Source organism: Cotesia typhae, unplaced genomic scaffold (assembly GCF_013202065.1).
Source record: "Cotesia typhae breed Kobodo isofemale line unplaced genomic scaffold, CoteBio_Ctyphae scaffold_152, whole genome shotgun sequence".
NCBI lineage: Eukaryota > Metazoa > Arthropoda > Insecta > Hymenoptera > Braconidae > Cotesia > Cotesia typhae.
The window spans coordinates 2,607,815-2,626,975 of NW_027423776.1; the positions used below are offsets into that span (position 1 = coordinate 2,607,815).

At 29.2% G+C, this 19,161-nt stretch overlaps 1 protein-coding gene across 4 annotated transcripts in view; it reads left to right on the top strand.

Annotated features, from left to right (window-relative positions):
* The first annotated feature begins 1,586 nt into the window (after positions 1-1,586).
* Psgef (Protostome-specific GEF) overlaps positions 1,587-19,161 on the top strand; it is a 32,496-nt gene continuing 14,921 nt past the window's right edge. The window contains exons 1-3 of one of the 4 annotated variants that reach the window (XM_074256162.1): positions 1,587-1,813; positions 17,279-17,532; positions 17,676-19,083. In XM_074256162.1, coding sequence (XP_074112263.1) covers positions 17,281-17,532; positions 17,676-19,083 — 1,660 coding nt within the window. In that variant the 5' untranslated portion in view covers positions 1,587-1,813; positions 17,279-17,280. The remainder of the gene's footprint in view (positions 1,814-17,278; positions 17,533-17,675; positions 19,084-19,161) is intronic. The other 3 variants (XM_074256161.1, XM_074256160.1, XM_074256159.1) reach the window with 3 other exon arrangements.

Consider the following 19,161-nt stretch of genomic DNA (forward strand, 5'->3'; position numbering starts at 1 on the left):
TATGTGGCACGTGCGCGGGAGTTGGAGCTTATTTTTATACTTACTTCTTTGACATTGTTTACCTAAACCTATCCAACGTGTACCTTTGACGGTAGGTCGTTCGGGTTTTTTAGGAAACCGATTTTCTTCGGTGATGACAAGTTTAAGATTAGATAGGTAATACTATTTAATACAGGATCTATGTCTCGTTTTCTTCACATAAATCTTTACTTGGAAATACACTTGATGGTCTTCAATTTTTTAAAAAAAGTTTCTAACGCACATTTTTTTGGTAAGGAAAATTAATAGATTAGTATCTAAGTTTTTTATTTCAAAAGATATATGACAAAGTCATATGCATGGTAAATTGCCATACTGATGATTTGTAATAACTTTCTTAAACATAAATAATATTCACATAAAAATTTAATAAGAATTTTTTTTCTACTAATTTTACAATAATTGATCTTAAATATTTCAAGACGCGGACTTGAAATTTTGTAAGACTTTCGGGAAAGCTTTTAGAATACCAAAACAAAGATCACAATAAGAATTAATTATCTTTTAGTCCAACACTGAAAAAAAAAAAAAAAAAAAAAAATTAACTTGAATCAAAAGAAAAATTCTTGAATCAAGTAAAGCCAAGAAAAATTTCTCAATTAAAGAAGATAAAACTTCTTCAAAATTTTATTCTTGATTTAAGTTAGTTTTTTTCATCTGTCGAGGTGAAATTCTAATGTAACTCCCCTAAATTCCTTTAAAATAAAAAAAAATTTTAACTTTACTAAAAAATGTTTTGATATATTAGGATATCTATTTTTTAAAGTTTAATTTTTCAATAATTATGTGAAGCTACTAAAATTAGCAGATTTTTGACAGTTGTTAAATGAATATGTATGAAAAAATTTTTTTAAATTAACTCTTGAAAATATTGGAAAAAGAGTTAATGTTATTGCTTGAAAATATTTTATTTACAGTAATTTGCTTAAAAAATAATGTCAAATGCCTGCTAATTTTTGTATCATAATTAATTTTGAAAATTATTTTTTTTTATAAAAATATCTCATTCCATAATTTCTGTGAAAAATAAAAATTGTTACAAAAAGTTAATCAAAATTAAACTCCATGTGGTTAGTGAATCAACAAAACCCGCATGATAATGTCTCGCGCCAAATTTAATTTATCGGAGACTTTAAAATGAAAAACCTATTATTACTGTTGCGGCTGTGTTGTTACACAACATTTTTTAGAGTGAAAAAATAGTGCGAGTCACCCACGAATAGAATTTAAAGTCACTATCAAAACGAAGATCGCGTTGACTACATAGCCGTAGGGGGTGACTTTCAAGTGGCCAAAGTGGTCTGATTATACGGTCATCAGGTCCTAGAACCAAGCATTGTAGTGGGGGCTGAACGGGTGCTGGTGGGGTACAACTTGACTGGTAGTAAAGTTCCTGTATACTAATACGTTATATACGTGTATGGTATGCAATAGACTTGGTATAATCCCCCTACCCTTGGATAATACATAAGGCCCCAATAACTAAACTACTCTTGTGCCAGTGGTTTAACATCCGTTCTCGCGTGGGCACGTACCGCTTTTTGCGCACGCGGTTGCCTCACCACAATCATTCTAGTCTACAGAGTATAATAATTTTTTTAATGTAATATCAATTACCAATTGTCGATTTTAGCGTGTATTCAGTTGTAACTTTTTATTTAAGTGAATGATTTTATGTGATTAAAAGAATATTACATAGTTATATCTCTAAACAGTTGGTGATTGTTTACTGGATGTACTATTGAAAGTACTGTGTGTTGTTAAATAGCCATTAGTGAGTATATTTATGTCTTTAAAAACTGTGATATTTTATAAAAATTTTTAATTTATAATTCACCAAACTAACAAAAAATATTGACACTGATCAATTTAACTAATTAAATCATTTTGTTTAAAAGAATTTTTTTTTACTTCAAAACTGTGTTACTTTATAAGGAAGACTCATTCTCATACTTTATTATTGCAATCAGGATTTTTTTTAATCAAATCTAGTACAGTTTTGAAAATAGTGTTCTAATTTATTCTCTATAAAAATATAAAAATTAAATTGATGAATTGATTGACTGTCACTCTTTTTAATTCAAGCTCACATATTCTAGGTTGAAATTAATTAATTCATTTGCAGTATACAAGGTTTACTAAAGAAAAATTATGATATTGATGTAGTGTTTTTTAAGTCTAGTAAATACATTTAGAAATATTTATAGAATTAGAAAAATTTTTAATTATTGGATCAATATACATTTTTCCCGCTTACACCAAATCTTTCAATTAATTTGAAAGACAACCGTTCAATAAGGGTATGCAGAAACAAGATATAAAAAATTTTATTTAAAATAATTTATTTCAATCGTTTGATTAAAGGACTTTAAATCTATTGATTTTTTTGAATAAAATATAAGTTAAAATTTCTGTTGATACATACATGTTTATTGTCTTTGAAAGGATATCAAAATTAAATCTTAATCTCAAAGGATAGACGTCTGCTATGAAACCGATTTCTTGAAATCATAAAGGGAAGCCCGAAATTAAACTATAAAATTGACATGCTTCAAATAATGGTTATTGAATAAAACATATATTATTAAAATCAAAATCTTGTAATCAGTATTTTACGATTGAATGATTTTTATTACAAAGGCTTCTTATATTCGCATACCCTTATTATATATACTAATATAATAGGTACGTAAATATGAATTTCTTGCAAGGGCACGGATAATATTATGTTTATTATATTACGCCAAAAACGTTCTACCTGTACGTTAACACATATTACGCATGGTTGAGAGGGGTAAACTCGATTTTACCTTCTTTATTTTTCTTTTATTAGTCGTATTATCCGTTCTTTTTTTCTTAGCGGGCTTGTAAAATCGGTATTGAAAATTTTTAACTTTAGAAAATTAAAAAAAACTTTCCCAGGAAATTTTAGGATTATATGTTATTATGCTGTTCTTTATACTGTAATGAGAGGATTAATAAGAGTATATGGTTATCTCTACACTATAATTTTATTGCATAAATTTTCTAAGCTATAAAAAAGAAAAAACTGTCTTAAAGCTGTAGTACATAAAAAAAAATTTTTTTGAACTAAGAAAATTGTAAGGAAGACCGAAGTTATTTTGGAGCAAGAAGAAATTTTCTTAGCTCAAAAAAAATTTAACTTTGTTCAAGAAATTTTAACTTTGTTCAAGAAATTTTAACTTCATTTAAGAAATTTTCAATCTTCCTTAAGATTTTCTTCATTTAAAAAATATACGCTTGACTCTCACAGAAAGACTTTCTTTCTTTCTGTGTATTAACGAATATTTTTGATTCAAGAAAATACTAAAAAAAAAATCAAAACTATTTGAAATAACACTCATAGTATAACTAAAATTGATAAATAATGATCATCATGAAGAACACAAAATTATTTTTATTTTAAATTCACCTTTTTTTATTAATCAGAATAAATGTGAGATTATTTTACAACAAAGGATACTATTGCATTCATATATTGATCTGCTGAAATGTTCACAAAAGATAGATATTTATGTGTTAAAGGGGAAAGAAAGAATTTTCAAGGTATCAATTAATCTCTCACACTTCAGTAATTGGCTATTCTATTAGACTTGAGATTGCAATTTTTTTTTAACTTTAAATGTATCAATTAGTGGTTTCTAAATAACAAAAAAAAAATGCGACCAAGTTATTAAAGTTAAATAAATAAAATATTTATACTTCAAACATGTTCTTTACAGAATTACTCTGTGGTTTTTCCCCAAAATCTCGCACGTGTCTTTAAAAAGTCTTTTGTTACACACAGTACTTGTGTAGATGCCGAGATTGTAAAATTTTAATGACTTTTCAAATATCTAGAGCTTGTTGTATCTACCAAAAAAGTCCTTGTATAAAAAAACATAAAATAAAAGTGCGACACGAAGCGAGAAGAGATAAAAATGGACAAGAGAGTCTTAAAGTCCATTATAAAAAAACGGACAAGTGCCATTTATTATTATACCGTGTATTAGAACACTACGGAGACTTATATATACTTGATGTATTTTATGTACTGTAAAATAACTATCCAACGCTATGATACAGTCATATTCCCGATAAATAAAAAATATTTGATGAAATATAAATAAAAATAAATAAACATACTATGATTATGAAAAAAAAAATGACATAACGATAAAATGATACCGAGGGTATATTTTTATATCAACACATGGGTGTGTTAAATACATCTGCCGATCAAAAAGAATTGAGAGCTCTCTGAATAAAGTAAAAGAATCAGTATAAAAGTTTAAAAAGAATTTTTGGCAAGGTAAAAAGCAAAAGCGTGAAGAGAAGACGGGTCCTATAGAAACGTTCGAGCTTACTCTTTTTCATTGGCATTAGCTTACTATTTTTTTTCTCATATTACTTATACTTGTTTACTCTCTTTTAAACCGACTAACCTCTACTTGGACTACGCAAGAGCCGAAAATCACACTCAACCCCTAAGTCCAGTTCTTGTTGGTTCTTGCATCCGGTTCTCTTTAAATACCCCAGACATTGCTCGGCAGGATACTGCCCTTGACGTATTGTCCCAGGCTTTATTTTAGGGCTTGTCTCTGTGCTAAAAAAAAATCTGGCTGCTTCTGCCTAACTTTTGGAACTAAGCAAACCAGAGCATATATATTATATACATACTTCTAAAGAAACCAATTGTAAAAAAGAACGAGTAGTGGGTATAAAGAATACCAATCGACTGATATGCATATACATAAGTGCAAGAATCTAAATCTTATAAGGAGCATGTGTGCACACGCGGTTGGTTCAAGCTCTTTTGGATATGCAAAAAAAAACTAGGCGATATAGACTAGAATACTTGTTTGTCTTATTCATTATGGGAACATCATGGAAAGTATCAAGGCAGGTGTTCTCTATATGTATCCTGTTAGTTGATTTCATCAGGTAGCTGTAACATTTTACAGCTACTGTTCGTCTTAATACGATTCTGTTTATAGCCTACAACTGAATATAAAAAACTTTTGATCAAAGAGAAATATTTTTTTTTTAATTTTACTCTTATTTTAAAATATTCAGCTCCCATAATTCAAAATTCGCTACAGAATTAATAAATTATGATTCTGGATAGAGGGCAGAGAATTCTTCAGTCATGAATTTTATTCTGTAACTTAGCATTTGATTATTATTGAATAAAATACATATATGTTTTCCAAAACGATCTTACTATATCAGGCAAAGGACTAGAACTAAGATCGGAATTAATTACTAACTATTAGGTCAGCATGAAATCTGGTGTGAGGTAATATATCAAATAGCCCAAAAGAACATCCTTCCCAAAGTAAACTCTCGTTAAACAATGTTAAATTTGGAAGCTTTCCCAATTTTTCCGAAATAACTCAAAATATAATTCTCTGACATAATTTGCGAAAAAAATTTTTTATTGTCCATTTATTTAAATAATAGCGCGCCCCAAAAACGTATCAAAAAATTGCTGTCACTACTGAAAACTGTAGGCTCATTTTTTAAATGTAGAATACATTATAAAATTTTTTTTTCAATACTTTTGGAATTTGTGGGGGCAAAAATTTTATTTTCTCAAGTAGAAATTCGATTTTTCGGCTTAAGCTGATTAAATTTTGAAACAAAATTATTTTTCAAATAAAGAGAATTTAACAATATCGATTGGGGATAGTGTAAGTTTTGAATTAAGTCACGATAGCTGTCGATCGATTATTTAAACAATTGAAATCATAAATCAAAACTATTATCTCCTCGAAAGCTGCATTTCAATTCAAGATGTTCGGACTTTTGGTCTGTCACCTACAACGCTTATATCATAATAATAATATAGAACCAGTATAGGATCACACAGCTCTTTGCGTTTAATCCAATATAAGTCAGGGCATCTTGTTAGAATAGTATGTAATACAGAAAACGTATAAAAGCCGATACAATAGAATAGCGTGGAGGTTCTAAACTCTAAAGCCCCTGAGAATAGATGAATAGCAGCCATTTTCATTCGCGATTCCTATGAAACGTTTCGCGGATGTCATTTTCTGTATTAGTACATGTGTGTACTGAATCCCAGTTCTCCCTGTTGTGTTAGCACACTCAAGGTAAAAAGGGGATCAGGTATGGAAGAGAATTTCAGCTCACCTGCCTCCCCTTCTCTGATACTCCTTGAGCCCCTCAAACCGTCTCTTAAGGTCCCAAGATTCGACTATTTTTTTTCTTTCTCTTTCTCTCTAAAGCAACCTAACTTTTATTCTTTCATTTATTTTTTTTTCTTCTGTCTTACTTTTCTTTTTGTACATACCTTTCTCCCGGTATCTAACTCGAGACCAGATTCATCAGATCCATATCACGTGGTACATGAAATACCTCTCTCTATTCCATTCGATATTTCTTATTTCGTTGGATCGTGAATCCACTGCTATGCCCTTGACATGAGCCGGTAGAAACTATGTCTTTATATATTATATAAGTAACCAACCGTCATATTGTTGCTATATATTTTTCTTGAATTACATATACTTTAATGCTGCTCATAGCAAAATTTTTGTTTGTTTCACGTACATAACATATATTTAGAGTTATACTTTTGGTTTTTTATTTTTATCTAGAAGCGTTTTAGTCTGAACACATGGCAGATCCAGTTTCAAAGAATTGTTAATAAGCTCTACTTTCTTAAAGAAATTGTCGACATCCGTGACCTATCTAACTTCACTGACAATAACATGTCGTTAATGACAAGGCTGAAGGGATGTAACAGAGAAGGATGTATATTGTTTCTTCTTTCTTTTGCCATAGAAAAACATACCAACGGTACGAACGGTAAAAAGTTAGCGCCAACTGTCATCATATATCCTGTCTTCAATTTTCTGTTTCTTTGTCAGTAATTTATAATTGTGGCAAAGATAAAGAATCAAAATCTTATCATATTGGTATCGTTAAATTATTACATCATTTTTATGGTTGACATATTTGACCCAGGGCCTTTGCAACCAAAAATTCAATGTGAAAATATCAAGGTGAAAAAAATCGAATTGTAACGGTCGTTTTCTTCTTTATTCTTTACCTCTTTCGTAAGTTCTTCATGCTTGTACTCGCGGTTCTACTCTATTCTCTTTTATTTTGTAATACATGAAAAGAAAGATGGCGCATTTGGGATCTGGCACACGAAAGGAGCTATGATAGAAATACATAAAGGACAATAAAAAGTATTGTTCAAGAAATAAGTAAGATAGAAAAAGAAAAAAAAGAGGGTAGAAACTATCCCTAGATTTATAATTGTTCGTTGCCCGACCTTCCTTTTTATATTTCATCTCTTCTTTTATATATATATATATATATATATATATATATATATATATATATATATATATATATATATATATATATATATATATATATATATTGTATGGAGGGAGAGAGAAAGAAAAATTCGCTAAAAACTTCTCTACAATAAAAAAAAAAATCTCAAGTTAACTAAATGTTTATCTACAATACAATAATATCAAATAATTTTTAGGATGTCAATTATAAAAAAGTAAATTGTTTAATCTCAATGCCAGTTGAAAAAATATTTTATTTCTTCTACCTGTGTGAATATTATACTTTTAATAAATTACCATTCTGGTGAGAAAATCCGCTTTGGGTTTCTTGACCTCTCTAATTCCCACTTAAACGTTCAACACATACTTAACTATTCGGAAGCCCACAAACCTAAAGCCAATTTTAATGCTGGTATAGTGATGACATTGCAGAAAACAGTGCTTAGACACGCTATTGGAAATCTTTTACGCAAACGTAATATTTAAAAAAATTTGCATCAAATTTTCTGCCCTGTAAATTTAAATTAAATTGATGTACATTAAGGTTGCATAAAAGATTGGTTATTTTTTTGTAGATCTTTACGATTTATTTCGTTTGTTTTTGAGAGATAACTTAATTTATTGTAATTTACCTTGATATCTACCTCCCTTCTAAATAATAAGTAGAATAAAGAATATTTACTTTAAATGAACAGTTTGTTTAGTTCATACTAGTTTATAGTACGCACTCAATGTTATTTAAGATAACATAGCTTAAAATTAATAAACACGAAAAGTTAAAATTTCATTTTAGCCTTTAAATTTAATAATTGTACAAAATTAAATTGAAAAGCTTATTGAATCAGTTTGATTGGTTATTTAGTGAAATAATATTCATATTTTAATTAATTTATTCATTGTTTTTTTTTTCTTAATATTAATTTGTTTATATATCCTAATATTTTTATAACATATTTTTTACAATCTAAATAAAAATAAAAAATCTAAAAATTTCTTTCTCGAAAATAAAATTCATTGTTGAATCAGTGAACGCAAAAAATACATTTTTATCATACTTAACATATTCCTAGAAAACATTACGTTTTAAATGACTAACACAATAACATAAAACTTAAGGTCTCAACTTCTGTCATAATTTAAAACAACTATTTTACACACATATTTCAAATACTTACACATTTTTTATTTAAAATTTTCTCAAGTATTAAATGACGTTTAGTATCACAAAAGTTACATGCATGTCGTTGTCACAGGTTAAATTTAAATTATTACCATTTAGTGCTGATATGATCAACTCAATTATTTTCAGCCCACAATTGTAGAGATAAATTTATAAATAGGAATTCGTTTTTCACATCCGCTGTCTACGTTAGATAAATATCTGGTCACCCAGAAAAAAAAAATAAAAAAACAAGAAATTTCATAGTGCAGGTGTTCTTTCATACATGATATTTGTTTGCTTATAAGATGAAGTTACTTATTTAGTGAATTGAACCATACTTTATCACTTGTAATTATGCAAATTTCCATTGAAGCTTTGATTGAAGCTTTAATGTGTAAAGAAATATACTTTAGTTAGTAGTCGTAGTAAAGAACAAGAAGACCCCCAACGTTGGCAGTTTATTCATTCATCAATTTAATCATATAACTTCTTCAATAGAATTGCATACTCAAGTATACACAACTCAGTAGTTACCTGTTGCTGAATCTTTTTATATACACATGACATCACTCATTCTTGTTTGATAGCGCGTCTCTTCCTTCTGTAACACAATAAACAAAAAAAAAGTGTAATCATTTGAAATCTAAATTTGATTTTTGTCCTTCTATCTGCACATTTGCATAAAATTTCAAAGATGCCATTTATTTAAATTCCTTAAAAATATGTGGATAACTTGAAAAATATAACTTGATTATTAAATATTTTCCAATAGGAATTATAGGACATACATTATTTCTTGGCATATTTTCTATAAAAAGTATCAGTTGTTTATAGAATGAAATCTTTCAAATAAGAAATTTAATTATTATGTGTTTCATTTAAAAATCATAATAAAAAACAAATTTATAATTAATGAAGGTATTTGTTAAAAAAGATTTTTGAATTCTTTATCATAAAATATTTGAATAAATATGTAAATATACTTTCTATCTCTTCGAACGAATCAACTGATATGAATGACCCTCATAGAGATTATAGAGTTAAGTGTGGCTTCATCAAAATTAAGCTACTCAGTCGAGTATATTTTGATAAAAAATAAAGGTAAACTTTATTTGAATAGCTGAATAAATTACAATTTCGTAACTATAATATTTTATCGACTCACGTCACTTCGATTTTTTTTTTTAATTTGTTTTTTAATATACAAAACACAATTTCTTCCTCATTAAGAACTATCTGTAAGAAGTAAGTTTTTTAAAGAAAAAAGTATAAATTTTTTAGTCGATAAATTAAAATTATGATTGTTAGCAAAAAAGAATACAAGACATAGCATCAAAGCTCACTAATTCGGCATATTATTAAATATTCATTGTTAAGCTTATTGATTTAAAATTTTCAACTCCAAAATCAAAAATAAAAGATTTTTAAAAATTCATCAATTGAAATTTTTTTGTTCAATAATTTATAATGTAAGATCCATGAGAGCGCAAAAATTTTGACTTTTTTTTTGTCTAAAAATCTATAAAATAATTTGTTTTCAACAATGAATGAGCATATTCAGCTAAATCCTGAGTAAACTTAGTAAGATATGTATAGCAGGGAATACTTTGACTATACTTAGGCTAACTAAGTTTACTCAGGACTTATAGTTCTATTCGGCTGAACAAGCTCAATATTTCTAATATATTTTACACTTCTAAACTGACTCTACTTCGTTTTTGTGTTTTATAATTTGATTCCAAAAACATAGTCGAGAATTCTAACATAGCAAAATGATTAATACAAAAAAAAAAAAAAGATTATTTTTCAATTGATTTCGAATCTTTACAATCGATAATTTTAACGTGAAAGTAAAAGAATGTTTTTGAAGTAAAAAAAAGAGCGGTAAATTAAAAAGTCAACCCATAGGGTCAACCGGTTTTTAGATTTGGTTTTTGACTAAAAACTATCATTTGAGGGGGCAAAACTAAAAATAAAATAAGATTTCGTTTTTTTTAAATAAATAGTCGTATATAATACTTGTACTCAGTATTAATTTTTGCCAGATGACGCTTAGCGACCAGATGGGCAGGTGCCCTGTAATACGTCCCACACTCAAATGAAACTCTCATATTCCGTGTAGTTGACATGCACAATACATGCTGATAAGTATGCAGTATGTAGTGTATACATGTGCAATGTATTATAAATGTATGTAGTTGTAGACTTAAATGTATGATAGTAACTTGAATAACTTTGCACTAGTATAAATGAGTTTATAAATACGTAAATGGTACATTTGTGTGACGTATATATAGTGGGAATCTCACATGTAAAAATATACTGCTCGCGTGCATTTAGTAACAGCCTGTATGCAAATGAATGCGTTTTTATACCTTACAACGACAATAGTTCACTCATACGTGCATTTTTTTCTCTTTCTATTATTCTTTCTGTTTTACTTACTGACATGCTCCCCCTTCGCGCGGAACCGTTAAAAGTTAAAACCTGCTGGCTCCCAAGTGTGTGAACGCGTTTTTGGAGTTATACACAACTTTTCGCCAACAATTGTCGTATTGACGAAAATTATAAGGGGTTTATTTTTCGGGGAAGATATACCTCACTCTCGTTACTCCTGTTAGCAACCATTTACTTTTCAATTGATAAGGGTGATGATATTGACACTACACTTGTCCAATCATGTAATTGTATTGAATTTATCGTTTATGTTTTTTCCACGGACTTTTTACTTTTATACATGTGTATCTTTTGATTAATTGCGATCTGATAAGTTTTTTTTTATTAAAAAAACAATTAAATTGTAAATTTTAACAGAAAAAAATGTATCCCTTTAGACTATATTTCTTAAAGTTTTCGGTATTTTCGAGCTTTTAAATTTCATTAGATTTAATTCTTGATAAGCTTATCAGAATTCCGTAAGAACGATCTTATCGGTTAATTCATTTTAAAGATATTGCATGACAAGGAAAATGTATGTGTTTACACGTATACGGATATTGATGTGAAAATAATTAGAATAGCTTCCTGAGACCTTATAACTCTGAAATCTGAAGTTCTCAAATTTTTTTATTTTTCATTTTAATTTCATTATTGATTTTTAGTGTTATGTTTTCAATAAAAATATATTTATCATTATACATTTTTTGTAATATTAAAAAAATAGGTTAAAATAACTCACTTGAGAAAAAAAGGAAACTGGCCAAAATCTTTAGCATTTATGACTGTTGGTATGATTATACTCCAATTTTTATAGATTTTTTTCAGTAACTTCAGTTCTTAACTTCCTAAGGGTACACACATATTATTTCTGGCGAATAATATCATATAAGTCACAATATAAATCATACAAAATATTTTTTTTATAAAATCGATTTAAAGTTATATTTTTTTTAGAAACATTCAAATAAATAGTAAGTTATTTTACATGAAGGAAGTAAAGTGTGGAACAAACTGGTCTAATAGCCTAGGCGTGAAATTGTCTACCAGAGCCAAAAGCGAAGGTGGGCTATGGGTAAAATGTAAGAATAGAAATCTTACACAGTTTTTCGTAAACTTTAACACAAAAATTTGTGAAGAACGGAAATGAAAAACAGATCGATCGAACATCACAAACAATTGTATGAAATTAATATACTAAAATGTTAAATATTCGGCACTAAGACTTTTGCACTTTATACAACAACGAAAAAATTTTTTTATCATTTTTTCCATAGCGTGCAACTTTTTAGTATACCTGTAAACGAAAGTTTAAAATATTTATTATTTTTTGTAAAAATGCTATCGCACCTGCCAACACTTTACTTTTATTGACTGATTGAAGTGCTACTTCCTTCATGTTAGACGAGGTCATATTTTTCTTAACTTTTGGTGCGAGAATGTTTAAGAAATATGTAATGTTGTTGAAGGCCATTTTATTACATACGCTAAAAATAATAAATTAGTCAATTTAAAAACATGTTAAATTTTCTTATTGAAAAGTTGAAAAGTAATAATGAAATTTCGTTGCGTTACATCATCGAAAAATATTCTTTGATGTTAAAAGAACACCGTAAAAAAATTAAACATACTTATTTGATTCACATATGGATTATGAGAAGAAATAGGATGTGGGCGTAAAATATCCACTTTTTGGAGATCCGTAATGCGTGGATCCTATACTCTCTGCAACATCCGGAAAAAATAGAGGAAATTTTTGTTTTTTAAATAATTTAACAAATTTATTGGATTGGAGAAAAAATTGATTAATGAAACACATTCATCTTTTTGAAAATAAATAGCATAGATTCATGTAAAACTAAAGTATTAACATATCAACAAAATATTCAATAATGTAATTAAAACAACAACATCCCAAAATTTTGTAAATTAACGATTTTTAGCGGATCGTTATAAAATAGTACCGTTATAAGTCTGTCAATGATGTATATACATCAATAAAATCATTGTTTTTTGTAACGGTATCTACTTTATTTTAAGAAATAAATATGCAAAACAGATGTAGTGGTCAAAATTTCCAGTTACACAAAAAGAAACGGTTTTAAAAAGATCATATTGTTGACGCAAATGTTACTCAAAGATGAATGTCTTCCGGGTATAAAAGATCCTTCCATAAACATCTAACATATTCTCCTGTCACGGTTATTTAAGGATAAGACTATATTATTACTCGGCTTTTTTCACTGGATGTATTTTTTTGTTTTCGTTTCATTGTCGATGCATTTTCTGAGTAATCAAAAATGTAAAGTTTCCGTTTATCCAATCACAAGACAAACGTGTTAACTTGTAAAACCGAAAAAACTCAGGTGCACAAATTATAACCCTCCTTCACTATGTACGTATTTTCTGTTCTCATCAGTTTCACCTGTTTTACTGTTTCCCTTATGCTACGACAGGTGCTCATCTATTGTAGCTATACAATCTTAGCTCTCTATAAGTCTCCGTCTTGAGGTATATATTTTTTACAGAAGATAATTAAATGAATACTTGACATCCTCTTCTTTGGCCTGTTCACATCTTCGATTTCTCTACGCCCATTCAAAATAAAGATACAATGTTTCAAAACAAAACATAGGGTACATCATCGTGAGTTTGCATTATCGGAAATAATTTTTCTCGTTAATTTGTCAATCTTACATTTGAATATTCAATCTGTTTTTATAAATTGTTAATAATTTTTATCAGAAAATTGAATTGCAATAATTGTTTATAATCCATTTCTTGTCTACTTTTGGTCATAGAAAAGCAAAAAACCAGTATTATTTAATTTTTTTTAATCGTACATCGTTTATTAATTAAAAAAAAATTTTTTTTTTTTTAAATATCAGTTACTAGCCAACCCATGCGAATATTTCACACAATTTCGTAATCGAATAGTGAGTGTTTATTTTTTCAAGTGTAATTAAGGCTATTACATATCTGTAGAAATATCGCATTACTGTCGTTAAAAAATTCGTTTTTCATTAATAATTATTTGGATTTTTTCATTTCTACGTTGTAATACGACCATTCGTTTTTTTCGTTAGGATATTAGGAGAAATACTTTGTTTATTACATTTATTTATGAACGAACTTTGTGGATAAAGCTTTCAACACTCGTGTGTTAACGCAATCACTTCGCTCGTTGTGCTAACCTTACTCATAGCCGTATACCTCATCTACTTAGTTACATTGTTAAATTTGTTTTCAACAGGTGGATCGTATTTAAAAAAAAAATAGTACATTACGTGCCTAGGGAGGAAAGTAGGACATTTCAATCCGCGCGATGTTATCACCCGAACCGAAGGCGAGGGTGACAAAAGCGGGGGTTGAAAATGTTCTACTATCGTCCCGTGGCGCGTATACTATTTTTCATCATACCAGGACCAAAAGTTCGATAATAATTCTACAAAATAAATAAAGACAAATGAGGTTAAAATAAATATATAAATTTACATAAAGTTCAATATTTTTTATATAACATACTTATTGAAGTAAATCTTAAATTAATATTGAGATCTAGGGATAGAATCTCGATGGAGTCCAGGGGCGGAGCCCCGGCTGGGGTTGGGGGGCAGTCGCTAAAAACAAATAAAAAAAAGTTAAAAAAAAAAAAACAAACAAAGATAAATCAGATAATAAATGCAAAGTAATTAATATCAATTAATAAAAAAACAATTTTTTTTATTTTTAAAATAAATTAAAAAAAATACAAAAATAGTAATGTGAACATTTTAAACGATTCACATAATTATACTTCATATAATAATACTTGTTAGTAAAGAGAATAGGATGCATATTAAACGTTTGAAACATTGAATATTACTATTGATACAATAATTAGTAGAACTTAATTTTTAAAACAGTAAACAAAATTGAATTTAATGCAATCAAATAGTATAATTAATTCTCTTTGTCTTCATGATAGTGAAAAAGGAATTCAAATTTACAATTTTCAAATTTGATATTTGCATTTTCGGGAATACTTTTTAAAATATTTTGGATATCATCATTCTTCAGAGCAATTTTTTTCCTCCGCTTCGCATCAAGCAGTCCACTATCAGAAAAGCGAGTATTCGGTCGGACAGATTTTAACGAGGATTTTGAGTGCTCAGTCTTTTTTTCCTCGATTGGAGCTGAGAAATCATCATTGAAATAATCCATTATCAAATCATGATCCATTTCAAGCGGTGAAGATACATCCGATGATGCTCTGGATGTATTATTTAAAACTGTTGAATTTATTGGACAAGTAGATGATGATGATGTTGTTGTGTGAGCTGTTGTTGTCGATGTAACTGTATTTGTAACAGCTGATGATGTAATAGGCGTTGAATACATCATAGGAGCTTCTGTCATTGGATGAGTTTTCAATTGCAAGTTTGGTGCTGTTTGAATTGTCGAAGTTAATGTATGTGTCACTGTAGCCGAGGATTGACTAATATTCATAATTTGATAATAAATTTTTTTTTTGTTTCGGATTGAATTTTCAATATATCCACTGGCTACCGCATCTGATCTCCAACCTCCGTGTTGCTTGATTGTTATCATTGAAGCTCCAGAATCAGCCAACAACGTTGTTGACGTACGTCGAAAACTGTGACCAGTATATTTATCGGGTTCGGGTAAATTTAAATATGTAGCAATTTTTTTAGGGACTTGTCCGAATATATTTTTGCCGATGACTTGACGTACACATCGACCCTTCTGAATGTGTAAAAAAACCTATCCGTATTGGAGTTTTGAGGTCGTAGAGCTTTATACTGCAAAATTGTATTGCGGTATTCCGGGCCAATTACAAAAGTACGAGGATAGTCTGTTTTTGTCTTCAAGATGGTAACAATCAGCTGACTGCCGGTATCTTCGATGTCTTGGAATGGAGTTTTTGTAAATAAATGTAAATAAACCTATCTTGTTATAAATAATTAAATAAATAAATATGTACATAAATGACGATTTTAGGCACAAAAATTTGTATGTAATAATTGTTACTTACTTTTTCAATTAAATAACCTTCATCCGGTGCCTCATCGATGAACTTCTTTATCTCATTCCATGAGAATACTTTGGCCTTCTTCTGATGATGACCTTTAGCATTATTCTTAATTAGTGTCTTCAATCTATTGTAATTTTTAATCTCGATGCTATGATTAATACTAATCATGGTTCTCAGCATCGACCAGCGACTCCAAATTGTCGGGGGTGCCAAGGTTTTAAATAAATCTTTAAAATATACTAATAAAACATCTTCATTGATTAAATTAATACGATTTGAAGCCTTCCAACTGATAAATTGATCGTAGCAATTTCTGTAGCGTTGCACAGATTTTGAGGGTGCTAAATTTTGGATAATTTCAGCAGCTTCCACAGCAATATTTCGTCGCACTTCTTCAGCTTCAGACTCTTCAGATGAACACTCCGATGAACTCATAATTTATTTTTTTTATGCACAAGTTTGTTTATTAAGTGATATTTTTATTTAAATTCTCGTAAAAATTACAAAAAACTTTAAATTTATATAAATAATTTTAATTTTTTATCATATTATTGTATTTAATATTTTATTTAATTATTCTGTTTATATAAGTGAACAAATTTTATTACTTTTAACTACACATATAATTAAATTATAATTTTATTGCCGCGTATATAATAGTGTTGACAGTAATGTCACGGGAGGAAAACTAAAACAAAAAAATACAGTAATTGAAACTGTCACTAATTGTGAGCAGTCTGAAATGAGTAACTTTCTTCATGTAAGAAAACAGAAGAAAAACGAACTTTCGGCCTCGGAATGATGAAAAAAGTTTTTTTGCTCGACGGGCAGAAAGCGTCAACTTTCGGCCCGCTGCGCTAAACGAAGTTGCCACTTTCTGCCTTTGTCGAGCAAAAAAATAGCTTTCATTGGTAAAAAATATTAAATTTCACATAGTATTTGAATTTTTAAGTTCTATAAAAACTGATCAAAATTCTAACTAATCTAATTAATTAATTCATGTTCTTAAAGTCCCTGAAAAAACAAAATTTGAAAAAACAGTACTAAATGAAAATCATCTTTTCTTAAATAAATGATTTTTCAGAGATGCTATAGAATCAGGTGAAATAATAATAATAATAATAATTAACTGATTCACCTGATCCTAGTAGTATTCTCTGAAAAATCATTCATATTCATATAAGGATCTGAATAAAACTAATAATGCCATTTCTTCTTAGAACATTTTTTTTAACTATATTAAATATTTTATTTGTTAATTTAATCTTTCAGAAATGCTCAAGTGGACAGTATCCAGATCAATGTCAACCGCAAGTTCGACGTCCTATGTTCCACCTACAATATACAAGACAACCCGTAAACCTTTTCGCGACCTTTCAAATACACCTCCTGCTGATGGAACAAGATCAAAAGTCACGCCACAAACAACACTTGATGTAGATAGTAATAATCCATCATCTAAATCCACCCCAGGACGCCGACGACGTTGTAGGAGTCACGGGAGTGATGTTCGTGCCTACTTTCAAGTAAATTATTATAGTTTTACAACATTGACAGTTAATTTAAAGCATAACAATATATTATTAAACTAAATCAGTGAAATTGCACTGATTTATTTTAAGAGAGTAGTAATAAACAGTTTTTAATTTATAATCTAATTAATTTGCAGGCAACAAAGCCACATACAAGGTCAAACAAGCGTCAATCAATCGCTAATGAAACCTTGGAATTGCCAAAGACGGAAAGCTCTTATCACAGGACACCTCGAATAGACACAGATATCGGTCCTTTGACTTATATTCCAGATAATTATCACATTTCAAAGTGTCCTGTAGCGCTAACTTTACCAACAGATCCTACTTCGTTACCTCATACTTATTCAAAAACGTTTCATCATATTAATAATAATAATGAACTACCTCAAAACGTTATGAATGAAGCACGAGCAAATCTTCAGTCACATGTGTCTGATTTCTTTCAGCAAATATCTGTTGCTGGCAGCCCTGAAGATGTCATGGAAGCTGGTTCGGTACCTTTATCGAGATCTAGGTTGTTCTTTAGGAATATTGATAGAATGAAATCGCGCTCGAGCCCTGAAAGTAAACCTCTTTGTTATCCAAAATTAGCAAAAATAAGTAAATTGCATGCAAGATGTAGAACACCGTATCACACAAAAGCACCTCAATTTAAATTGAGAGAAACTCCGCTTGCTAAAGAACTCGCAAGCTTGAAAATAGATCAAGACATTCCAAAATTTGAAAATATGGATAATACTGTTACGGAGATTCTCAATAAACAACAGCAAGAAACAAATCTTTGTAGCAATAAAATAGATGATGAAATTGATAAAAAGACGAGGTCAGGTGGAAAGAGTGATCCAACGCGACTGCATCTAAATGATAAAGATAGTATAGATGATAAAGATACTTGTAAATTTATAGAAGAACAGATGATTAATGAAGATGAAGGGAAAGCTGATCACAATGACAGTTCAGTATCTTCAGCTAGTCAATTATTAGAAAATCCTTCACCGATATCTTGGGCGTTTCGGTCTCCTTCTATCGATTCAGATGGAGAATTCACCCTCAAACGTCAGCGAGGAATCAGAAGAAAACGGCAACAAAAAGATCAGGGTATCAATAAAAGCTTTGGTAGCAAAAGAGCTAAAACTAGATCTCAAAGTGTAAGTCCAGCGACCAGGAAAAAAATTTTGGATGCTGATGAACCTCCTATTCAGGCTGTAAATCTTCACGTTAAAAAAATAACCCTCGAAACGGACTTGGATTCAATATTTGATGAAAAAATAGACTCAAAAATATTAAATCAGTATCAAAAAAACGAAGAAACTAAAATGAACCTGTGGGATCTTGACAGTCCGAAATCGTCTTTGATAGATGATTTTCCGAGTTCTAAAAGCTCGTTTGTTCATTCTGCGAATGAAACCTCCGAAACACCGCTTATTGCAACTGTTAGACGATGTTTAAAATATAGTCCAGAAGTGGAAATACCAGAACCAAACTCTAGATCATCTATTGAATTAGAATATAAAATCATTGGAGATTCCATTCAGATCCGAGGTAAGTTGTTTAGTATTTGAGAAATTCATTCTTTTTTTTTAGAAAATAAAGGAGTGATAAAAAAAATTATATTCTTTA